The sequence below is a fragment of the Colletotrichum tamarilloi genome (assembly GCF_030869305.1).
Source record: "Colletotrichum tamarilloi strain Tom-12 chromosome Unknown Scaffold_9.1, whole genome shotgun sequence".
Classification (NCBI taxonomy): Eukaryota; Fungi; Ascomycota; class Sordariomycetes; order Glomerellales; family Glomerellaceae; genus Colletotrichum; species Colletotrichum tamarilloi.
In genome coordinates, this window is record NW_026849392.1 from 1,007,557 (window position 1) to 1,025,278 (window position 17,722).

At 54.7% G+C, this 17,722-nt stretch overlaps 9 protein-coding genes across 9 annotated transcripts; 3 read left to right on the plus strand and 6 right to left on the minus strand.

Moving 5' to 3' along the window:
- Positions 1–255: 255 nt before the first annotated feature.
- Positions 256–1,983, minus strand: CTAM01_04075 (zinc knuckle; the record flags this gene model as incomplete). The annotated part of the gene is made up of 7 exons (XM_060520105.1): positions 256–440; positions 499–669; positions 726–805; positions 862–904; positions 957–1,499; positions 1,557–1,753; positions 1,820–1,983. 7 exons carry the CDS (start codon positions 1,981–1,983, stop codon positions 256–258), a joined length of 1,383 nt encoding a protein of 460 aa, XP_060385526.1.
- A 1,308-nt stretch (positions 1,984–3,291) lies between these two features.
- On the minus strand, positions 3,292–3,691 carry CTAM01_04076 (uncharacterized protein; the record flags this gene model as incomplete). The annotated part of the gene is made up of 2 exons (XM_060520106.1): positions 3,292–3,430; positions 3,576–3,691. 2 exons carry the CDS (start codon positions 3,689–3,691, stop codon positions 3,292–3,294), a joined length of 255 nt encoding a protein of 84 aa, XP_060385527.1.
- Positions 3,692–4,179: 488 nt separating this feature from the next.
- On the minus strand, positions 4,180–4,434 carry CTAM01_04077 (uncharacterized protein; the record flags this gene model as incomplete). The annotated part of the gene is made up of 1 exon (XM_060520107.1): positions 4,180–4,434. The coding sequence occupies one exon, from the start codon at positions 4,432–4,434 to the stop codon at positions 4,180–4,182; it is 255 nt and encodes an 84-aa protein (XP_060385528.1).
- Positions 4,435–4,618: 184 nt separating this feature from the next.
- CTAM01_04078 (voltage-dependent potassium channel beta subunit) lies at positions 4,619–5,938 on the plus strand (the record flags this gene model as incomplete). The annotated part of the gene is made up of 6 exons (XM_060520108.1): positions 4,619–4,706; positions 4,763–4,792; positions 4,846–4,938; positions 4,994–5,055; positions 5,120–5,253; positions 5,302–5,938. The coding sequence occupies 6 exons, from the start codon at positions 4,619–4,621 to the stop codon at positions 5,936–5,938; spliced, it is 1,044 nt and encodes a 347-aa protein (XP_060385529.1).
- A 1,565-nt stretch (positions 5,939–7,503) lies between these two features.
- On the plus strand, positions 7,504–8,691 carry CTAM01_04079 (2-nitropropane dioxygenase; the record flags this gene model as incomplete). The annotated part of the gene is made up of 2 exons (XM_060520109.1): positions 7,504–7,627; positions 7,724–8,691. 2 exons carry the CDS (start codon positions 7,504–7,506, stop codon positions 8,689–8,691), a joined length of 1,092 nt encoding a protein of 363 aa, XP_060385530.1.
- Positions 8,692–9,032: 341 nt separating this feature from the next.
- Positions 9,033–10,556, minus strand: CTAM01_04080 (uncharacterized protein; the record flags this gene model as incomplete). Its single annotated transcript, XM_060520110.1, has 1 exon — positions 9,033–10,556. One exon carries the CDS (start codon positions 10,554–10,556, stop codon positions 9,033–9,035), a length of 1,524 nt encoding a protein of 507 aa, XP_060385531.1.
- A 600-nt stretch (positions 10,557–11,156) lies between these two features.
- On the plus strand, positions 11,157–13,727 carry CTAM01_04081 (NIMA interactive protein; the record flags this gene model as incomplete). Its single annotated transcript, XM_060520111.1, has 2 exons — positions 11,157–11,339; positions 11,433–13,727. 2 exons carry the CDS (start codon positions 11,157–11,159, stop codon positions 13,725–13,727), a joined length of 2,478 nt encoding a protein of 825 aa, XP_060385532.1.
- An 84-nt stretch (positions 13,728–13,811) lies between these two features.
- CTAM01_04082 (uncharacterized protein) lies at positions 13,812–14,057 on the minus strand (the record flags this gene model as incomplete). The annotated part of the gene is made up of 1 exon (XM_060520112.1): positions 13,812–14,057. One exon carries the CDS (start codon positions 14,055–14,057, stop codon positions 13,812–13,814), a length of 246 nt encoding a protein of 81 aa, XP_060385533.1.
- A 405-nt stretch (positions 14,058–14,462) lies between these two features.
- CTAM01_04083 (F-box domain-containing protein) lies at positions 14,463–17,075 on the minus strand (the record flags this gene model as incomplete). Its single annotated transcript, XM_060520113.1, has 5 exons — positions 14,463–15,326; positions 15,439–16,012; positions 16,090–16,205; positions 16,267–16,389; positions 16,509–17,075. The coding sequence occupies 5 exons, from the start codon at positions 17,073–17,075 to the stop codon at positions 14,463–14,465; spliced, it is 2,244 nt and encodes a 747-aa protein (XP_060385534.1).
- Positions 17,076–17,722: the final 647 nt, after the last annotated feature.

A 17,722-nucleotide genomic window follows, 5' to 3' on the forward strand; every position in this document is an offset into this window, starting at 1 on the left:
CTTGCCCATAGAGACATTCACAGTCACACGAGATTGATGTGGTTGTGCTCATGAACATTGCGTTGGTTCTATGTATCTCCATCTACCGAGAGACTGTACCAATCATCAATCACGAAGCAAGAGAGAAATTTATCAACCGTTCCTTCCATCGAAAACCTTGTCGTCTGCCGTGACAGCGACGAAATGCCGTGACCTCAACGCCAAATTGAGAATCACCATACCAATCCCTTTGCAATTGCGTTTCCAAGGACGCATCTACCAACCGCTAGCGCCAGTGTCCTCGGTAGACCCACCGCCGGTCCCCCAAGCGTCGCCAGTATCGGTCTGGGCGGGGGCGTTGTTGGAGGCGCCGAAGTCATCAATGTCCTCCTTGGGAGGGTTGGGGCACTTGAAACTCTTGTGACCCATCTCGCCGCAGTTGTTGCACTTGATGCGGGTGACTGTTAAGGAACATTGTGTCAGGGTCATGCAGTCAACGAGGCTAGTTGGGCAACTTACTGTCAACGGGCTTCTCGCAATCCCTGGAGAGATGACCCTCCTCATCGCAGTTGCGGCACTTGATCTTGCGAGGCTCAGGACACTCCCGGGAGACGTGGCCCTCCTGGCCGCAGTTGTGGCATGCACGACCACCGCCACCACCCTGAGGGCAGTCTCGAGAGAAGTGGCCCACTGTAGATGATTAGCTTTTGTCTCTGAAGGAAGCTGGATGAAGAAAGCCTTCTTACTCTCGTGGCACTTGTTGCACTCCACGTCATCACCAGCCTTGCGAGGCTCAGTGCAATCGGAGACCTTGTGACCAGACTGGCTATAGAATATGTCAGTCATTTCGCATCAAGAACGGCGGCGAACTCGGCTGCTTACCCGCAGTTCTTGCAAGCGAACTTGTCAATGCGAGGAGTAGGACCTGGATCAGTTGGTCAGTGATGCAAACCATCGGGTGAAGCAGGCAGACTCACAATCGCGAACACGATGACCCTCTTCGCCGCAGTTGTAGCAGGCGATGGTCACGCGGGCCTTCTCCATGGGGTCTTGAGGGCACTCCCTGGAGTTGTGGCCAAGCTCGTTACAATTGTTGCACTTCTGCATAAGACGGGAAACGGGCTCTCCAGCATCTTCAAGGCGGGCCAGGTTCTCCTCGGGGGAGGCAGGCCAGTTAGCCTTCTCGCGCTGGCGGTCAGGCTGCGCAGAAAAGCGGTACTGGACAGTGTACTTCTTGTCCAAGTTACCCTGGAGATCCATATTGGTGTGGGTGGGAGCCAAGACACGCTCGGTGGCGATGAGGTAGATGTTCATCTCCTGGGCGCGGAAAGCATTCTCCAGCTCGACATATCCCATCTCAGGGTAGTGCTTGAGGTACTTCTGGATGGACTCCTTGGCTTCAACGCCGTCGCGCTCCTGGATAGCCTCGTGGATCTCCTCCCAGGCCTTGTCGGCATCGACATCCGCAACATTCGTGAAGTCGATCTTGCGACGGCTCTTGCAATCAACGGTCGCGTGGCCTGATAAAGTAACTATTAGTCCCAAGTCTCGATATTGCAAGATAGTGAACAACATACCCTCCTCACAACAGTTGCGGCAAAGATCAGGACCCTTGTTGGGGCACTCCTTGCGCATGTGACCCTCCTCGCCGCAGGTGCGGCAGGTCATGGCAGGAGCGGAGGGACAATCGCGGCGAGTGTGCCCCTGCTCACCGCAGGCGTTGCAAGTGCCATCGAAAGCCTTGCGAGGCTCGGTGCAATCAGCCTTGCTGTGACTACATCATCATGTGTGTCAGCGTGCGGAACTTCTGGTGTCGGTCAAATATGGAGCAATCACTCACCCAGTCTGGCCGCAGTTGAAGCAGGCACGGTCGCCTCCATCGCCGCCGTCGCCGCCATCACCGCCCTTGGGGTTGCTCCAGGGGTCATCGTTGGGGATGCCATTGCCAGCGGAGGTATTGCCAGTGCCCCAAGCATCGTCAGTGGTGCCCCAAGGATCAGACATCTTGTTGTAATCGCTCGAGAAAGAATTGCTGATTTACTGAATCCTGAAGAGAATTGATTGACAGAGTCTGGACTGGTCCAACAAGTCAATCAAAAGAGACACTTCTAGACGAAGCGCAGGGAGAGTGGAAAAAGAACGGAACAGGCAGGATTGTAGAGTAATGTAAAGCAATAATCTGAATTTTTCAGAAGAAAAGAAAAGAAGTGTTGACGTGAGTGGAAAACCCTCCAGAGAAAACGTGACAGTATGGAAGGAGAAGAAAGGTACAGCTGAGCGAGGACTAGGCAACAAGCAGAAGGAGCGCAAGACCCATACTGCCTTTTCTGGAAGAGTAATTCTCAGAATTGCCGTAGTCCAAAACCGCGAGAATTGACCGATGTAGAGCCTCGCTATCTGAAGCTGCTCGGACCCAAAACTTGCGAGGAAGTCGGCATGGATCCAAATCGCGAATATTTGCTCAGACAGAGAAACAGCAAGATGAATCCAACAACGAAAAGAGATGAAACTTGACTTACGATATGTATCTCAGTGGTTGATCTTGATCTTGATGCGTACTGTAAAGCGGAAATGAAGCGGTTGTGTTGAAAGCTGATCGTAGTTGAATGAAGCCAACCCTGGTGGTGAGATGGTGAAAAGAAAAAAAGAAGAAGAGAAAAGGAACAGGTTTGTGGAAAAAGATTCAGGTTTAGCTCATGGAGAGGAAGCCACGATCTCCGCTTATGTCGTCGAGACCACCAATCCTATGCTCTCACGATGCGGGTTTCCTGTAGTCGTGAATGCCCGTAGCTGAGTTGAACTCACTTGAGGGCACCTACACAACAGACTGGCCACTATTCTAGCCTGAGCATGAGACATCACCTGACTTGCAGCACAACTACTTATTTGAAAGGAGCCGGAAAACTTCGAGGTATACTTCAATCGAAAGGATTCTTTCGACCATGTTGTAAAGCCACCCTTGAATAGCAAGTGAGGCGCTCTTTGCGAGAAGTCCAGGCACCAATGTCTATGTCAAACTCCTTTCAAGACTTCGATCGCTTTCTACTAGGCTTAAGAGCTATGGTTCTGGGCCCGTTGCCCTCAATACGAAGATACCATGGCCCGAAATGCTCAGATCAATGTAGGTATCAATATGAAGAAGCCTGAAAGCTTATCTTTAAGTAGGTCTTGGGCTCTATTATTAGCCTGATCTAAGCAAGACGGAAATAGCGTACCTGAGAATCATTTGCTTTACAGTTCGGTTGAACCAATTGCCTGAACCGTGTGCTGATCACCGTCTAAATATTGATCACCCGTACTGTTGTCACTGCCTTACCTCAGTACGCTGCCTTGTGGTAGCTGAGTCAAGCTCTCTCTTATGTGATGGGAAGACCGGTTCAGAGTTTTGCGAGATGACCTGGGGTGCTCTACGAGAGACTTGTAAATGCTACAGCCTAGAGTGATCGTCAACCTATCTCGTTGTGAAAAGATAGCGGCCTGGTTTGCGACTAGTTAATCATAGCCTAGCACGGGTCACCATAAGCACGGAAAGAATCATCATTGGAACATTTCCTAGAGAAATCATTCAATTGTCAGCTTGTTGAACTTTGCTATACACGTTCCACCGTCGTAGAGACTGCGGGGAGTCATGTTCAAGATTGGCGCTACCTCGTAAATGTTTGTTACGACTCGGTCTAGGATGCGACCCGAGGTCTAGCGTGTTGGTTGGCATCTACCTTAAGGCTTACCCCAAGATGCCGAGTGCAACGAAAGATAGCTTCATGACACCTTGATGGGAGGAGCGTCGTTGAAGGATTAGTAAGCTGGCCAGGTCCTCGCAAATTCGGGGCAATCGGAGCAGCGAGAATATGAAACATCCCTGAAGGGCCCGCATTATAGCAGGGGCAATGGTGGAAGGTTGTGTTGGAGGGGCAGCTGGAGGGGTAATTTAGCGCACAGCACCCGCAGCTTCGCTTCCAGTTCCTCGACACGGGTGACGTTGAGATCCCTCGTCTATCTTACCGCACTCCGTACCTCGATGTCTTTTTTATTTATTTATTTGGGGGTTATATTTAGTATTATTCTGTGCTACACGGTACCAATTGGTCCCTTTGAGACTGAGCAAAAAGAAAATCAGGACATTGGCTTACAAGCGTCTCATTCTGCTTATCGAAGCAACAAGCTCGGGATAGCTCGATCCCGTCCGTCATAGCTCCAGGATCAGGCAGCGTGGAACCACGACAGCTGTGTCTGTACCGGACCGGTACCCCCGCCAACAGCTGAGCGTGGAATGGGACCATTGGCTACATGGCTCGCCGGTGACACAACTCGCCGGTCATGGACTCGGATGGCGGGGTTGATACCGGCTGCCCCGCTTCCATGAGCTTGACCACTGGAGATGGGCGATTCAACGACTGCTGCAGTATCTGTAACCACGAGAGGAATAGGTTGGGCCCCACGGTGGCCTTTTGACATGGGCCATGGGCATAGAGCTCCAATGGACCTTCTTTTTTGAACACGAGATGGTCGGACGAGGGGGACTGACTATAAGTAAGGTGCTTGCCGCTCTTCGCATGACTTGCCAGCTTGCACTCGCCTCCACTTTGCTTCGCGACCTTCCACCACCTTTTTCTCCAACGACTCTCAAATCACCTACAAAATGTCCAAGCCCGAAGATCTTCCCCCTATGGAGTACCGCTTCCTGGGCCGTTCTGGTCTTCAGGTTAGTGCCATCAGCTTGGGAGGCTGTGAGTGGCCCTGATTGTGTTCCGGAAGACTGTGACAGACACTGACTCTCCACTAGGGTTGACCTACGGCGGCCACGTCGACTCCGGTACGAGCAGACCCCGAGTCACAGAAGGCGAACGAGACTGACAAACTACGTAGAGGGCACTTTCAAGTGCATGAAGGCTGCCTACGATTCTGGCGTCAACTTCTTCGATACGGCTGAGGGCTACGCCAATGGCGAGAGCGAGATTGGTACGAGCAGTCGACATCACCCTCGCCGAAAGAAGGAGGACTAATTCTGTGATAGTCATGGGCCAAGCCATCAAGAAGTACGGCTGGAAGCGCAATGATCTCGTCATCTCTACCAAGGTGCGCAACCCCGCAAAGGCCTGGCGACACTGGAATCCGAGGCTGACATCTGAATGCACAATAGATTTACTGGGGAGGTGCCTTTGGCGACAACGTTGTCAACAACAAGGGTCTGTCCCGCAAGCACGTCATCGAGGCCATGGACGCTTGCCTTGAGCGCCTCGATCTCAAATATGTCGACCTCGTCTACGCTCACCGGTGAGTTTCCCTCTCGACACGTTTACGAATACCACTGACTTTACTTAGTCCCGATCGCCAAACACCCATGGAGGAGACCGTCCGCGCCTTCAACCACCTGATCAACACTGGCAAGGCCCTTTACTGGGGAACATCCGAATGGAGCGCCGATGAGATCGCCCAGGCCTGGCGCTACGCCGACAAGCTGAACCTTGTCGGTCCCATCATGGAGCAGCCCTCGTACAGCATGCTTGACCGTAAGAAGGTCGAGCACGAGTTCTTCCACCTCTACCGCGAAGTCGGCACCGGTCTGACCGTCTTCTCCCCTCTGCGCCAGGGTATCCTTTCCGGAAAGTACAAGAACGGCATCCCCGAGGACTCCCGCTTCGGCTCCGAGAACATTGGATTCATCAAGGACTTTTGGAAGAGAGAGAATGCCAAGAAGCAATTCCAGGACCTCGTTGACAAGGCCAACAAGATCGAGCCCATTGCCGAGAAGCTGGGTATCAAGATGGCTACCCTGGCGCTTGCCTGGGTCCTGAAGAACAAGAACGTCAGCTCCGCCATCATTGGCGCGAGTAGTCCCGAGCAGGTGTTTGAGAACATCCGGGCTATCGGTGCGCAAGAGAAGTTGACGGACGAGATTATGAAGGAGATTGACGAGGCGCTGGAGAACAAGCCCGACGCCATTATCCCGAGATTCTAGAGCGGTCGAAAACGGTGTACGACAATATGAAATGAGAACTTCGGGGTAAGTACGTACATATACGAAATACCAATCGAATAATGCACAGATATTACACTTCACACACGATCACTGTTGAAAGCGCGCACGGCAAACACGAAGAAGTCATCAAGGTTGCCCAAAGAGGTGAACACACACTCTACATATCACCCATAGCTGAGTAAAGTTGAGCTATCTGTCGGGGTGCGCGAGCCACTGCACTCTGGCCAAGTGGTCTAGCGTGCGATGTCTTCGTCCAGAGATCGCAAACTGAAATTATCTAAACCTACCGCGCCCTGCGTCTCGTTGTAGTACCATATTCTGCCATTTTGCCAGTTCGAATCTCCATTTTGTCACTTTTTGTCTTTTCTTTCTGCTTTTCTCTTTCACGCATCGGAGTCTATCTTCTGTTTTGTTTACTTACTGCTCTCGATTTGCAGCCCTACTCATGATCAAGGCCACCCTAAAGATGACTGCCAAGACTGTTCGAACCAGTATATAATTGGGAATTTAACCATGGATGCCTTGAATGGCCTGTTCTATAGTTCCAAGGTGATATAAGTACGAGATGAGCGGATCAAATAAGAGAACCAGGACTCAGCGCAGCAAGAAGTTTCTGCGCCTTTGTTTAAGACTTATAGCGTTAAATCGAAGATAGTGTCGGGCTTCTTGATGTCAGAATTGTCATCGCCGGGCTTCTCGATGTCGGATTATTCCGCATCGTCGATCAACTTGCGCTTCTGGGTGCTCTTCTTCTCGATCCAAATCTTTCACCGATAGAGGGAGGATGAGGTTTCACTTCAAACCCGAAGTTCTGCGGAGAAAAGATGTGGCACGTTCAAGCCGGTTTCTGTTTGACTCAACAATTATTTATGAATGCCAACTAAAATTCTCTTGGGTCTATCACCACGTTTGAGACCGTCTTCATGTTATAAATGCGCGTGTGATCTTCTTTATCAATCACAATGCTTCTACGTAAGGTACTTGGCAATACGCCTTATTCGGTGCTGTCAGAGAAATGCCGTTTCTTTCCAGACAAGAGGTGGACAACACCTTTCATCTTCTCCAAAACTTGTGTCCTCCGGTGCACATGCCAAGCAACGGGCCGAGCATACGACAAACACCCCGGGTAACACACGGCCGTCCGGCCCCGCTTTCCTCCGCGGAGATGTTTGCACGGTTCCCACAATTGGAGAACCGAGGAGAGCCGCTGAGAAGGAGGGATGACGACAAATCTCTCCGAGGATCCGGCAATCTATGTCAGCCGTAGTAAGTAGGCCAATGCCTTTTTCGTGTCTCACATATGCACCAAGATCTCACTCAGAAGCCAGAACGTCTTGTTTTTTTTTTTTTTTTTTTACTTCCGAGGTTCTGTGTATAAGACATCAAGCTGACCCCGCCCGATCGTCACAGGCACAAAGTTCTCCAATAGTGCTGTCTCACAAAGTCCCGGGGGAAAAAAGCCAACAACACCCCTCACTTAGAACAACCAAAAAGAGTACAAAAAGGGAGCAAAAAAGCAAATAACAAGAGACAAAACACCAGACATGGCCATCTCGAGACTGGTATCGTGGTTCCCCCACGTCAAGGCGCCCGCCATCATCAACGCGCCGATGCTGGGGTCCGCCGGCGCCGCCATGGCAACTGAAGTCCACAAAGCCGGTGGTTTCGGTAAGGGCGAACTCACCCTCCCTTGTTCTAGCCAAAATGTCTCTCTCGGCTTCTTATGAAAAAGAACATCAGACTGACAAATCTTCCTCTTACCAGGTTTCATCGCCGCGGGCTTCGACTTCTCAGAGTCCTCGGCCCAGATGACGGACCTAGACAAGGCCCTGACCCAAGCCCGCACCCTCCTCTCACTCCCGGCCGCGGACGGCAACAGCGGCGGCAGCGGCGCGGGGGGACTCCCGCTCGGCGTGGGCTTCATCACGTCCCACGAGACAGCCGGTCACTTCACGGCCAACGTCCTGCCCATCCTGGTCCGCCACGGCGTCGCAGCAGCCTGGCTCTTTGCCCCGCATCCAGAGACCAAACCCCACGGCGAAATCATCGCCGCCCTCCGCGGCAAGGGAACGAAAGTCTTTGTGCAGGTCGGCAACGTCGCCGCGGCGCGGGAGGCGGCCGCCGACGGCGCGGACGTCATCGTCGCGCAAGGGGTCGACGCCGGCGGGCACCAGTTTTCGCGGGGCTGCGGCGTCGTGGCGCTGGTGCCCGAGGTGAAGGCCATGCTGGCGGCCGAGTTTCCCGACCGGGACGTCGCCGTCGTCGCGGCGGGCGGGATCGTGGAGGGCAGCGGGGTGGCTGCGGCGTTGGCGCTGGGCGCTGAGGGGGTTGTGCTGGGCACGCGGTTCGTTGCGACGGACGAGGCGATGAGCGCGCAGTTGCATAAGGAGGTTATTGTGAGGACCAAGGACGGCGGGGTGAGTACGTGGAAGTCGGAGTTCCATGATCGATTGGTGGATAATAAGTTGTGGAAGGAAGGGTATGATGGGAGGGCGATTGTAGGAGATATTCATCGGGAGTATCACGCCCTCGGCGGCCAGACGGCGACGGTGGAGGAGAGCCGGGAGAGGTTGCGGACGGGGTGGAGCGAGGAGGAAGGGAAGAAGATGATTGGGAAATGGGCCGGTGCTGGGGTTGGGCTTATTGATGAGATTAAGCCGGCTGGAGTGGTCGTTACTGAGGTGAGAGAGGCTGCGAGGAAGCGGATTCAAGAGTTGGTTGGGTCGATTTGAACGGAACAAAAGGCCTAGTTGGGAGTCTCGGGCAAGGTGTGATTGCATGGCCAAAATCATCAAGTTTGATGCTCCATAGGGGCTGCAAGAAGATTCATTAACAGGGAATTTAAAATCACTTCGTAAAATAATTGCGTTCGTCCGAGGTGTAGCATAAATCTAGATTCTCTAGATATTGATTCTGCAACGAGCCGCGTCGAAGAGCAGTGCCAGTAAATGCCTGTATTGGATGTAAGATGTTAAATTTTTGGACTCCCCCTAGCTTCATGTGACTTGTAACATGGATAGAGCCCAGGTGTCTGTCTCATATTTATGAGCCCAAAGATCTGACAACGCTCTGCCTAGTGCCCCTTTTCAGTCTTGGTCAACTTGGCCGCACTCTCAAAGTACCCATCCGTGCCGCCGTACTTGGCCAGAACACCGTCAATGTCTACTTCCTCCACGTTTCGCGTCCGCTTTCTCCCAAGCATGGCTGTATTTCGCGTGCTCGGGATACGTAACATCTCCGTCTCCACGACCCATCCGCAGTCCTCGGCGATCTGTGCGGCCCAGTCGACCAAGGAAGCATACGTGGATATCGACTTGGTCTTATCACGCGGCGGCGGCGGACGGTACTTTTGACCGCCCAGAGAATGGCTGCAGCAGGGAATCATGATGAAGGGGCTCTCCGACAACGTAGCGAGGATTGGCGTCCAAGGTGTAAGCTCATCTGCGTGATTGGAAACGATGAAGGTGCCTTTGGGGAAAGCGCCGTTGTGTATCTTTGACAGATCCAAGGCGGGCTCCTCCTCGCTATCGGCGTAAGATGGCCTCGAGACAATGTCGGGGAGAAGAACCAGAGCCTGGAGCGAATCCCGTCCATCTTGGACAGAATTGTATTTGGCCCATGACTTCCTGGCTCTGGCATCGAAGCCCCAGCCAGAGTAGCCCTCTTGGATCAACAGATGAACTAGCAATCCATTTCCGCAACCAATATCTACAAATCCAGGGAACGGCTGGTCCTTGTACATTTCTTTCCAGAGCTCAATCAGGAAAGCAGCAATGCCCAAGTCCTCAAAGACATGCTTAGTTGGGTCCGTCGTCTCGGCCCAGGTTTCCACCAGGTCCTTGGCATACTTGAGCTTGAGCTCCATATAACGGTCCTGGAACCTGGCCTGGGGAATCACAACGTCGTGGTGCACCCGCTTGGTATACCCGTCGATCCGCCCCTGGCCGTGCTTGTACAGCACGGAGAGCAGCATGCGGGCGGTCCGGACCAGCTTTTCGACGGCGAAGTCGGCCTCGTTAAAGAAGAGGTAGTGGATGGAGACAGTACCGACGGCGCGCGCAGCGTCCCACTCGTGAAGATGCGCGACACCCCGGACCTTGGGGTGGTAGAAGGGGAGGGCGTCGGGCGAGGACGCGTGGGGGAGGTAGACGACCAGGGACCTGACCTTTGTGGCATCTGGGGTACAGGAGGAGGCGAAGATGCACGTCTGGTCCAGGGGGTCGTCCCGGCGGGTGTTGCGCGGGATCAGCCTGCGCACGAAGACGCGGTCGTTGTGGAAATCCTGAAAAGCAATGGGAAGAGGTTGCTGCTGATGCTGCTGCTGCACAACTTGTGCGGCGGCGCCATCTTCCGAGGCAACGTCAGGTGCGGGTGCAGGGGGAGGTATCCATGCCGGGTCCGAGTCGTGTAGGACATCAGCGCGGAAGAGCCATGACGAATTGATGTTTGGGTTCTTGATGAGATTCATCATGACATCCTCAAAGATTTCAGGCCCAAAGGCGCACTCCTGCTGGAACAAGGGATGCCATATCTCGCCGGAGACATCGTGTACGAGGGGCTCTGCCGACTGCCCAAGTGCCGTGGGATCATAAGCCATGTCGATAAGGCGGGAGAAAACAAAGTCGTTTCCCAGGCTGCAGGCTGAGGAAGAAGCAATACAATGAAACTTTTGAGTGTGATGGAGAGCCGTGAGATGTGACTCGGGCAGATATCGCATGAATTATAAGAATGGCGCTAGGCAAGTGTCGGCTAGCCCCGCAGGGTCGGGCTAGGAGCGGCCACTTTTAGGCCACGGACCCATGTGACGTTGTGAGTTGGCCAATTTTTTGTTTACTTTGCGAGGTGGTTGCCATGTCACCCCCACCTCGCAAAATACACAGCGAAGAAGAGTAGACACAGCACAGCACACAGCAAGTTCCATATCCAGCAGAAACTCGCCCTTGCAGACCACGCAGAAAAGGGTACTGATCCGTCACTCTCCTGCATAAGATCCGAACCGGGCACTACGGATACACACCAACGCCATAGCTCATTTCCTTTTGATGACACACTTTCTGCTCTTCTTTCGATCTTCAGTCACAAGCTTTTCGAGCCGCTCAAGAACCACATTCCTCCGCATGTGCTGACCAAGAGGAATACTCTTCAACAAGCACTGCTCGTAGTGCGATCGTCTCGCCGCGACAACACGTCCCCTACGATGGCGGAAAACGACAACTTGCGTACGGCATCGCTGTATATCAACAATCAATTGCTCTCGCGAGGACTCCTACGCGATGGCCAAACAATCAACTTTGCCGACCCGGACGACTATCCGGGCGGCGCGGAGGCCACCATGGGCAAGATCATGAGCATTGTCAATGATTTGATCTTGCGCCGAGACGTGCGTTTGCCCTTATTCCCCTGATGTATAGGACTTGGAGAGAAGAAGAGGAAGAATGCCCCATACTGAGATGTTATATTTCCCCCCTTCAAGCGCGATGCCGAACAACGCGAGAACCTATCGACCACTATGCGCACCGTTCGCGCCGAGAACCTACGGTACACAAACGACATCGCACGCCTCTCGGAGAAGCATATCGAGGCTCAAAGAAAGCTCGACATCAGCGAGGCCACCGAAAACACCTTGCGTACTCAGCTCAAGTCTGCCGACGCCGCTGTACGCGGCCTCAAGGACGAGGTGGCTCGCGCCAAGACTCTGGTCGCCCAGACGAGGGCCTCCTGCGCAACGGAGGTCCGACGCCGCGACCGCCAGATAGACGGCCTGAAGAAGCAACTGGGCGAGGCTGGCCGTCCCCGCGGTACCGCGAAGAGCTCCGCCGTCACTGTTATCAGCGTCGTCGCAGGCGAAGGCGAGGACAAGATATCGCCTAAGCGCGGAGCCAAGGCCGCCGCGGCTACGGAGGACTCCAGCTACGATCTGCGTACCGAGACGAACGAGTTCCTGACGGACCTTGCGCGAAACCTTAGTGAAGAGAACGAGTCTCTCTTGAACCTGATCCGTCGAACAACTAAGAGCCTACGCGAGATGAGTGGCTGTGATGCTAGAACAAGCCAGGGAGATGGTCATGCTGTTACGCTGCCCACGGCTGAGGACATGGCACATGAGCTTGACGCCATCCTCGAGCACCTGCGCTCCATCTTGACGAACCCCTCGTTCGCCCCTATTGAGGAAGTCGAGGTCCGTGAAGAGGAGATTGCTCGTCTGCGTGCGGGCTGGGTGAAAATGGAGAACCGCTGGCAGGAAGCCGTCCATCTCATCGACGGTTGGCGTCGACGCATGGTGGCCGATGGCAAGTCGGTCAACATGGAAGAGCTCAAGATGGGCCTCCGTCTTAGTCCTGTGCGCGTTCGCAATGTTGATGAGACCCACCAGGGCGCCATTGACATGCATGAGCTGTCTTGTGTGCAAGAGGAATGCACCGCCGACTTGGAAGAGGAGGGAGAGGAAGAAGAAGAAGACGAAGACGAAGAGGAGATTGATTATGACGATTTGCCTGAATCTCCTTGCCCTGCTCCGCAAAGGGTCGAGTCACTCCATCTTGTTCCTGCACCGGCAGAATACAATGCAACTCCTCGCGAAGAAGAGTACAGCCAGGACGATCAGCCGAGCGACTATGAGTCGAGCATCTTTGAGGATGTGGATGTTGAGGAACTCGATATTGAGGAGCCCAATGTCCAGATTCTTCAGCAATCCACCGCCTACCTCAGTTCCCCTCCTCTTCCCCCACCTCCCCAGATGAGCCCGCTCCGCGAGATGCCTTCTGCAGGCAACCGCGACGCCAGACCAAGGCGTGTTGTTCGCGGAGACTGCGATACGATGGCCAACGAGAAGCCCAGAACGATCCGCGCTGTCGACATCGCCCCGAAGCCACCACCACACCTCGTTCAACTTCCGCGATCACCGCAGAAGCCAGCGCACCCGGTCGACGACCGCTCTCGCACAACATCTGCTGCCTCCATCGCCTCCGAATCGACGCACAATGGCGCACCCCTCATCACACCATCCGGAACACCGCCCCCGGAAGTAAACCAAACGCCAACCGCACGGAAACTCCCCAAGCCGCCGCGTCTCGTCTCAGCAGCCCCCGCTGCACCTTCACCAGCGGTCCCGGCACCGAGAGAAACACAATCTCCTGTCAAGAATATCCGTACAGTCTCGCAGGAGAGCCAAGAAAGCCAGTCGAGCCAGGAAAGCTGCGAGGGCGCACCCCCCGCCCCGGCCGTCCAGCCCAACAGTAACAGCAACAACAAGAACGCAACACCTCACCGCACCCCTCTCCGCCGCGTCCCTTCTCGTCTGCCGCTCCCGCGGCCCTCGGACCCGCCACCACAGCAAAGCCCCCTGACAATGGCAACCATCGCAGCCAAACTGGCAGCCTCAGAGCGTGAAGCCGACGCCGCCCGTGTCCGCGCGAAGCTCAAGGCAGCGCGCGGAGGTGCGCTCGGTAAGCCGGTGGCCGCACCCCAACAGCAGCAGCACATGCCTCCCCCTCCGCCAGAAACCATCGTCGCCATGCCACAAGAGCCTCAGCCACCCGTAGACTCCCCGGCCAAGACACGCGCAGACCGAGGAGACCTCGACCCCGTCAAGCGCGACATCTCGCAAGGCGACCAGATCCAGCAGTCGCCGCTCCAACCGACAAAGCGTAAGCGCGAGAGGCGCGTGAGTAAAGTCGCCTCGAGGAGGCGGAGCACGCTTAGTCCCTGGGAGATGGAGAGTCTCATCTCGGGTAACGTCGCTGTCCCGCCGTCGCCTGCTCGGTCGTGAGATGCTCGTTGCTGTCGCATTTACATTCATTCAAACCTTGCAAAGAATCACTAGAAGCGAAGAGGAGGCCCCCTTCCTCTTTTGCTAATTACAATCACCCCATAATATCACTACCCCAATAACTCTCCTATGCTTTTCTTTGGGAGGAAACATCAATCTGTCTTTTTTCAAGGGAAAGGGGAGATATCCAACGGCGTTTGAGAAAAGGGGGGCGAACGAAGGAGCCGCCTGTAGCAGCCTCATATATATGGAGGCCGGCGGTTCAAGGCAGGGAAGGAAACCCGTGGGCAGGCAGGAGTGGGCGGGGAAGATGAAATCGTCTTGTTTCATTCCATTTTGACCTTTTTATATATCCGTGAAGCTTTGTTTTGGTCATTGTCGTACTCATTGCCAGCCAGACACTTCAATAGCGAGGAGCTTTGAATCAGCAAAACTAATCCACCTTTTTTACTTATTCATATTTTCGGTCTATTCATGCTGTGTGTGTCATGATACCCTGCGTGTGAATCTGTGTTATGAAAACCATTCACAAATTATCAAGAAAATCATGTGGAAATCGCCCGTTTTTCTTTTTTCATTACGGACAGCAAGTATCAAACACATGAATCCAAGCAGTTACGCTTAATGCTATGAGACCTACGTGATTCGAACGGAAAGGTCACAAAAGAAAACCAATAGCAACGTATCAATTTCTTGGCCAATTGCTACCCCGCGACTACCAACGTTGAGCCACTTTCACTCACCAATCTCGGCCTCCACGGGAGTCAAGGGTTCCAACGGTACGGGGAACTCAGCTTCCCAGCTACCGTACACAACCTCGACTCCGTGAGCGCCACAAAACGTCCTCAGCTGGTCCATCGCCACACCCGTCAGCGCGCGCTGGTACACCTTCTTCAGCCTGCCCAGTATCGCGACGCGCTCGATGATGGCGCCGAGGCGCATCGGGTCGCATAGGTCCGAGTGAAGCTCGAGGACCTCGAGGTTGGGGAACGACTGGAGGAAACCAAAGAGGAGATCGACCGAGTCGATGCCGCGGCCCCTCTGCGCCGGGTCGCGCGTCAGGTTCTCGTGGGACTCGAAATCAAAATTGAAGAAGCCAAACGTGCGGACCGAGACGCTGCCACGAAGCCAGTCGAGCGCGCCGGGGAAGAACTGGCCCGGCTCCTGGCGCCAGCAGAGGCCGAGCTCCCGTAGCCTGCCTGAGCGGACGGCGGGCTCGAGGAGGACGGTGGCGAGATCGACGCTCAGGGGCAGTTTCGGCATCCAGAAGCGCTCGAGGTTGGGGTAGGTGACGAGGGACTCGGCGGCCTCGTAGCCCGAGTAGTCGAGAGGCAGCTGCTGGGGCAGCCAGTCGCCGTGGTTGGACTGTAGTGCGGCGCGGGCGTCGAGGACGCGGAAGGAGGACGGGTGCAGCGGCGGGAAGTGGCGCTTGTCGCCCATGGAGAGGGCGCCGCACGCCTTGCCGAGCTTGATTACCTGGAGGCCCGGCCAGAGAGACCAACAATCTTCTGGCGGAGCGAGGGAGTCTAGGCCAGTGAATACGCCAAAGTTGTCCATGTGTAGTTGTTCTAGGTTTGGCGTTGAGCGGGCGAGGGCGAACTGCAGGTGCTGGTTAGCAAACATGGTAACTGCGTGGATAACTTTGCAACAGCCAAAAAAAAAAAAAAAAAAAAAAAAAGGAGAAATAGATGGAAGAGGAGGCACAACTCACGGGGTCAATTCGACGCTCAGGGGTTAGCTGATTCAATGTCGAAGTCAGCGGACCGGTTAACTGAAGGATCTTGAGTCGGGGCAGCTCCGGCCAGCCCAGATCGTTGAGGTGCATGCTGAAGAGGGATATCCTCTCGATATTCTCCCGGGCACGTTCGACAAACTGCCTCACGAAGGGCTGGGCGCCACCACTACTCTGATAATTCGGTCTGTTGACGCGGAAACTGAAGCCGAGGTGCGTGAGCCCTTCGAAGAAAAGCGGCTTGGGAGGCAGCTTGTAGCCCCAGTCGCCGCCCTCGAGGTTACGCTTGATCGCGCCGATCTCTAGGCGCGTCGTCATGCGCGGGTTCGTGGTCTGGATGAGAGACAGCCACTTTGACTCGTTGAGTTGGAAGGCGTGCGCGTTGGGGATGACGAGGCTACGGGCGCCGCCGCCGGTCCGCCTCCGCAACGTTTTTAGGAAGGAGACTCTCGGTGGCTTTTGCGGGTTTAGTGAAGGAAAATGGACCTGTCTCCAGATGTAGGGGTGGGTGTCAAGGAACTGGTCCCATCGTTTACAGACTCCCGATATTCGGCTGGCATTCCATGTCAGCAATTGAGTCAGGAGAAGGAGTGTCGGTCAAAGGACTTGTATCGGGCTGCTTGAACTCACCATAATTCATGAAAATCAAAGTAGGAAAATACTTTTTCAATCAACTCGATTGGTAACTCCATAGGGTCTCTCCGACAAAAGTGTTTGTGTAATGGTTCGCGGATCTTGCAAAGTTGCTGCAAGAGTCGAGGTTAGCGAATAGTCTAGCGATACCAAGTTCAAGTAGATATCGCATACTTCATATTTCGTCGTACTGGTGAGGCCTTCCTTTTGTCCAACCTCGATACCGGCACTCCACGCAGCCCATGCCATCTCGTGTTTCTTCTCCAACTTGTATATCTTCCCCAGCCTCATGTACCCCTGAAAACATGTTATTCACATGGAACCCAGCATAAGAGGAAGACAAGTACGCAAAGTGGCCAGGGAGCGACAGCACGCACAGCCAAGTCCAAAAAACAAGTAACAGAGCAAAGACTCACCTCCAAACGCCGCGGCGCAATCTCTAACAACCACTCCGCATCCCTGCGCGCCATATCCAGCTTTCCCATCTTCTCAAAGCACGCAGCCCGGTAGTCGAGCGCCTGGACGTGGCCTTCACGGTGGCAGCGGCCCCACGTCTTCTCGGCGCCGCATTTGCACTCCTTGGTGGCCTCCGCGTAAACGCTGCCCCTTTCGCGGCGGTGCCGGGCCGCCGCTTGAGCAAAGTCGCGGCACGTACATCTTTCCCGCCGGCGGCGCTGCTGCGCGGGGCTGTGGCCGTTCCCGCTGGCGTCTCCGCCGTCAGGACCTGCACCTCCACCACCTCCAGAACCTGCGGCCCCGAGCCCTTTGAGACTTCGAGAAGTACGACCACCGGAACTACTTCCTGAGCCTCCACCTGAGGAGGCAGACCCTCCTCCCGAGGGTGACGAACATGGGCAATTCCCGGCGACGAGGGTGAAGTGCTCGAGTGCGACGCGGAAGCGCTGGTCCGCGTAGGCTGCGCGGCCCTTCTCGATTGACGCCTCCGCCGAGCGGACGCGAAGGAGCTGTCCAGGCGGCGCCATGCCTTTTTGATGACGTGGATGTAAAAGACTGTGGTCTGCGCGAAGGGATCCATTGAGACGGCTGGTCAGTTTTGTATACCTGTATCGGTTTGCTTTTGTTGAATGAGGCAAAAAGATCTCGCAAGATGTTGAGTCTCCTGCTTTGCAGAAAGAGTGAGGTTGTCGTGAACTTGAGGTCACGTGGTACTGGTGATATCTGGCACTCACTGGGGTAAAAGGAACTTTATGAACAAACGCTCGTCTGAGGAGACAATGAATCCGGGGATAGGCCAGCTAGTGCACAGAACAAGAGAGAGTGGGCATTTCGTCTTTTTCGCAGCTGGCCTTTTCTTTTCGAAGGATACTGAGGTCTTAATGAGAAAGAAGAAGCGGCTGACAGCTTAGATTGTGGCGGACGGGGTCGACGGTGTGATAGTGGTGTCGCCGAGGTGGAGGTACAGCATCTCCGAGGTTGGAAAGTGAGGTTGCGGGACGAGGGGCGGAACTCAGGGCGCGACGCGAACGCGACCGGATGTCCTCCGTAACGGGTCCCGCTGTGGCCCGTGGAAGGAGCGAGGAACCGGGGTTACCGCCGGAGGGGGCCCTCGTGGGGAAAGAAACGACAGGTTTCAGCGCCTTCCAGGGCTTATGCTGCTGTAGTTCCGCTG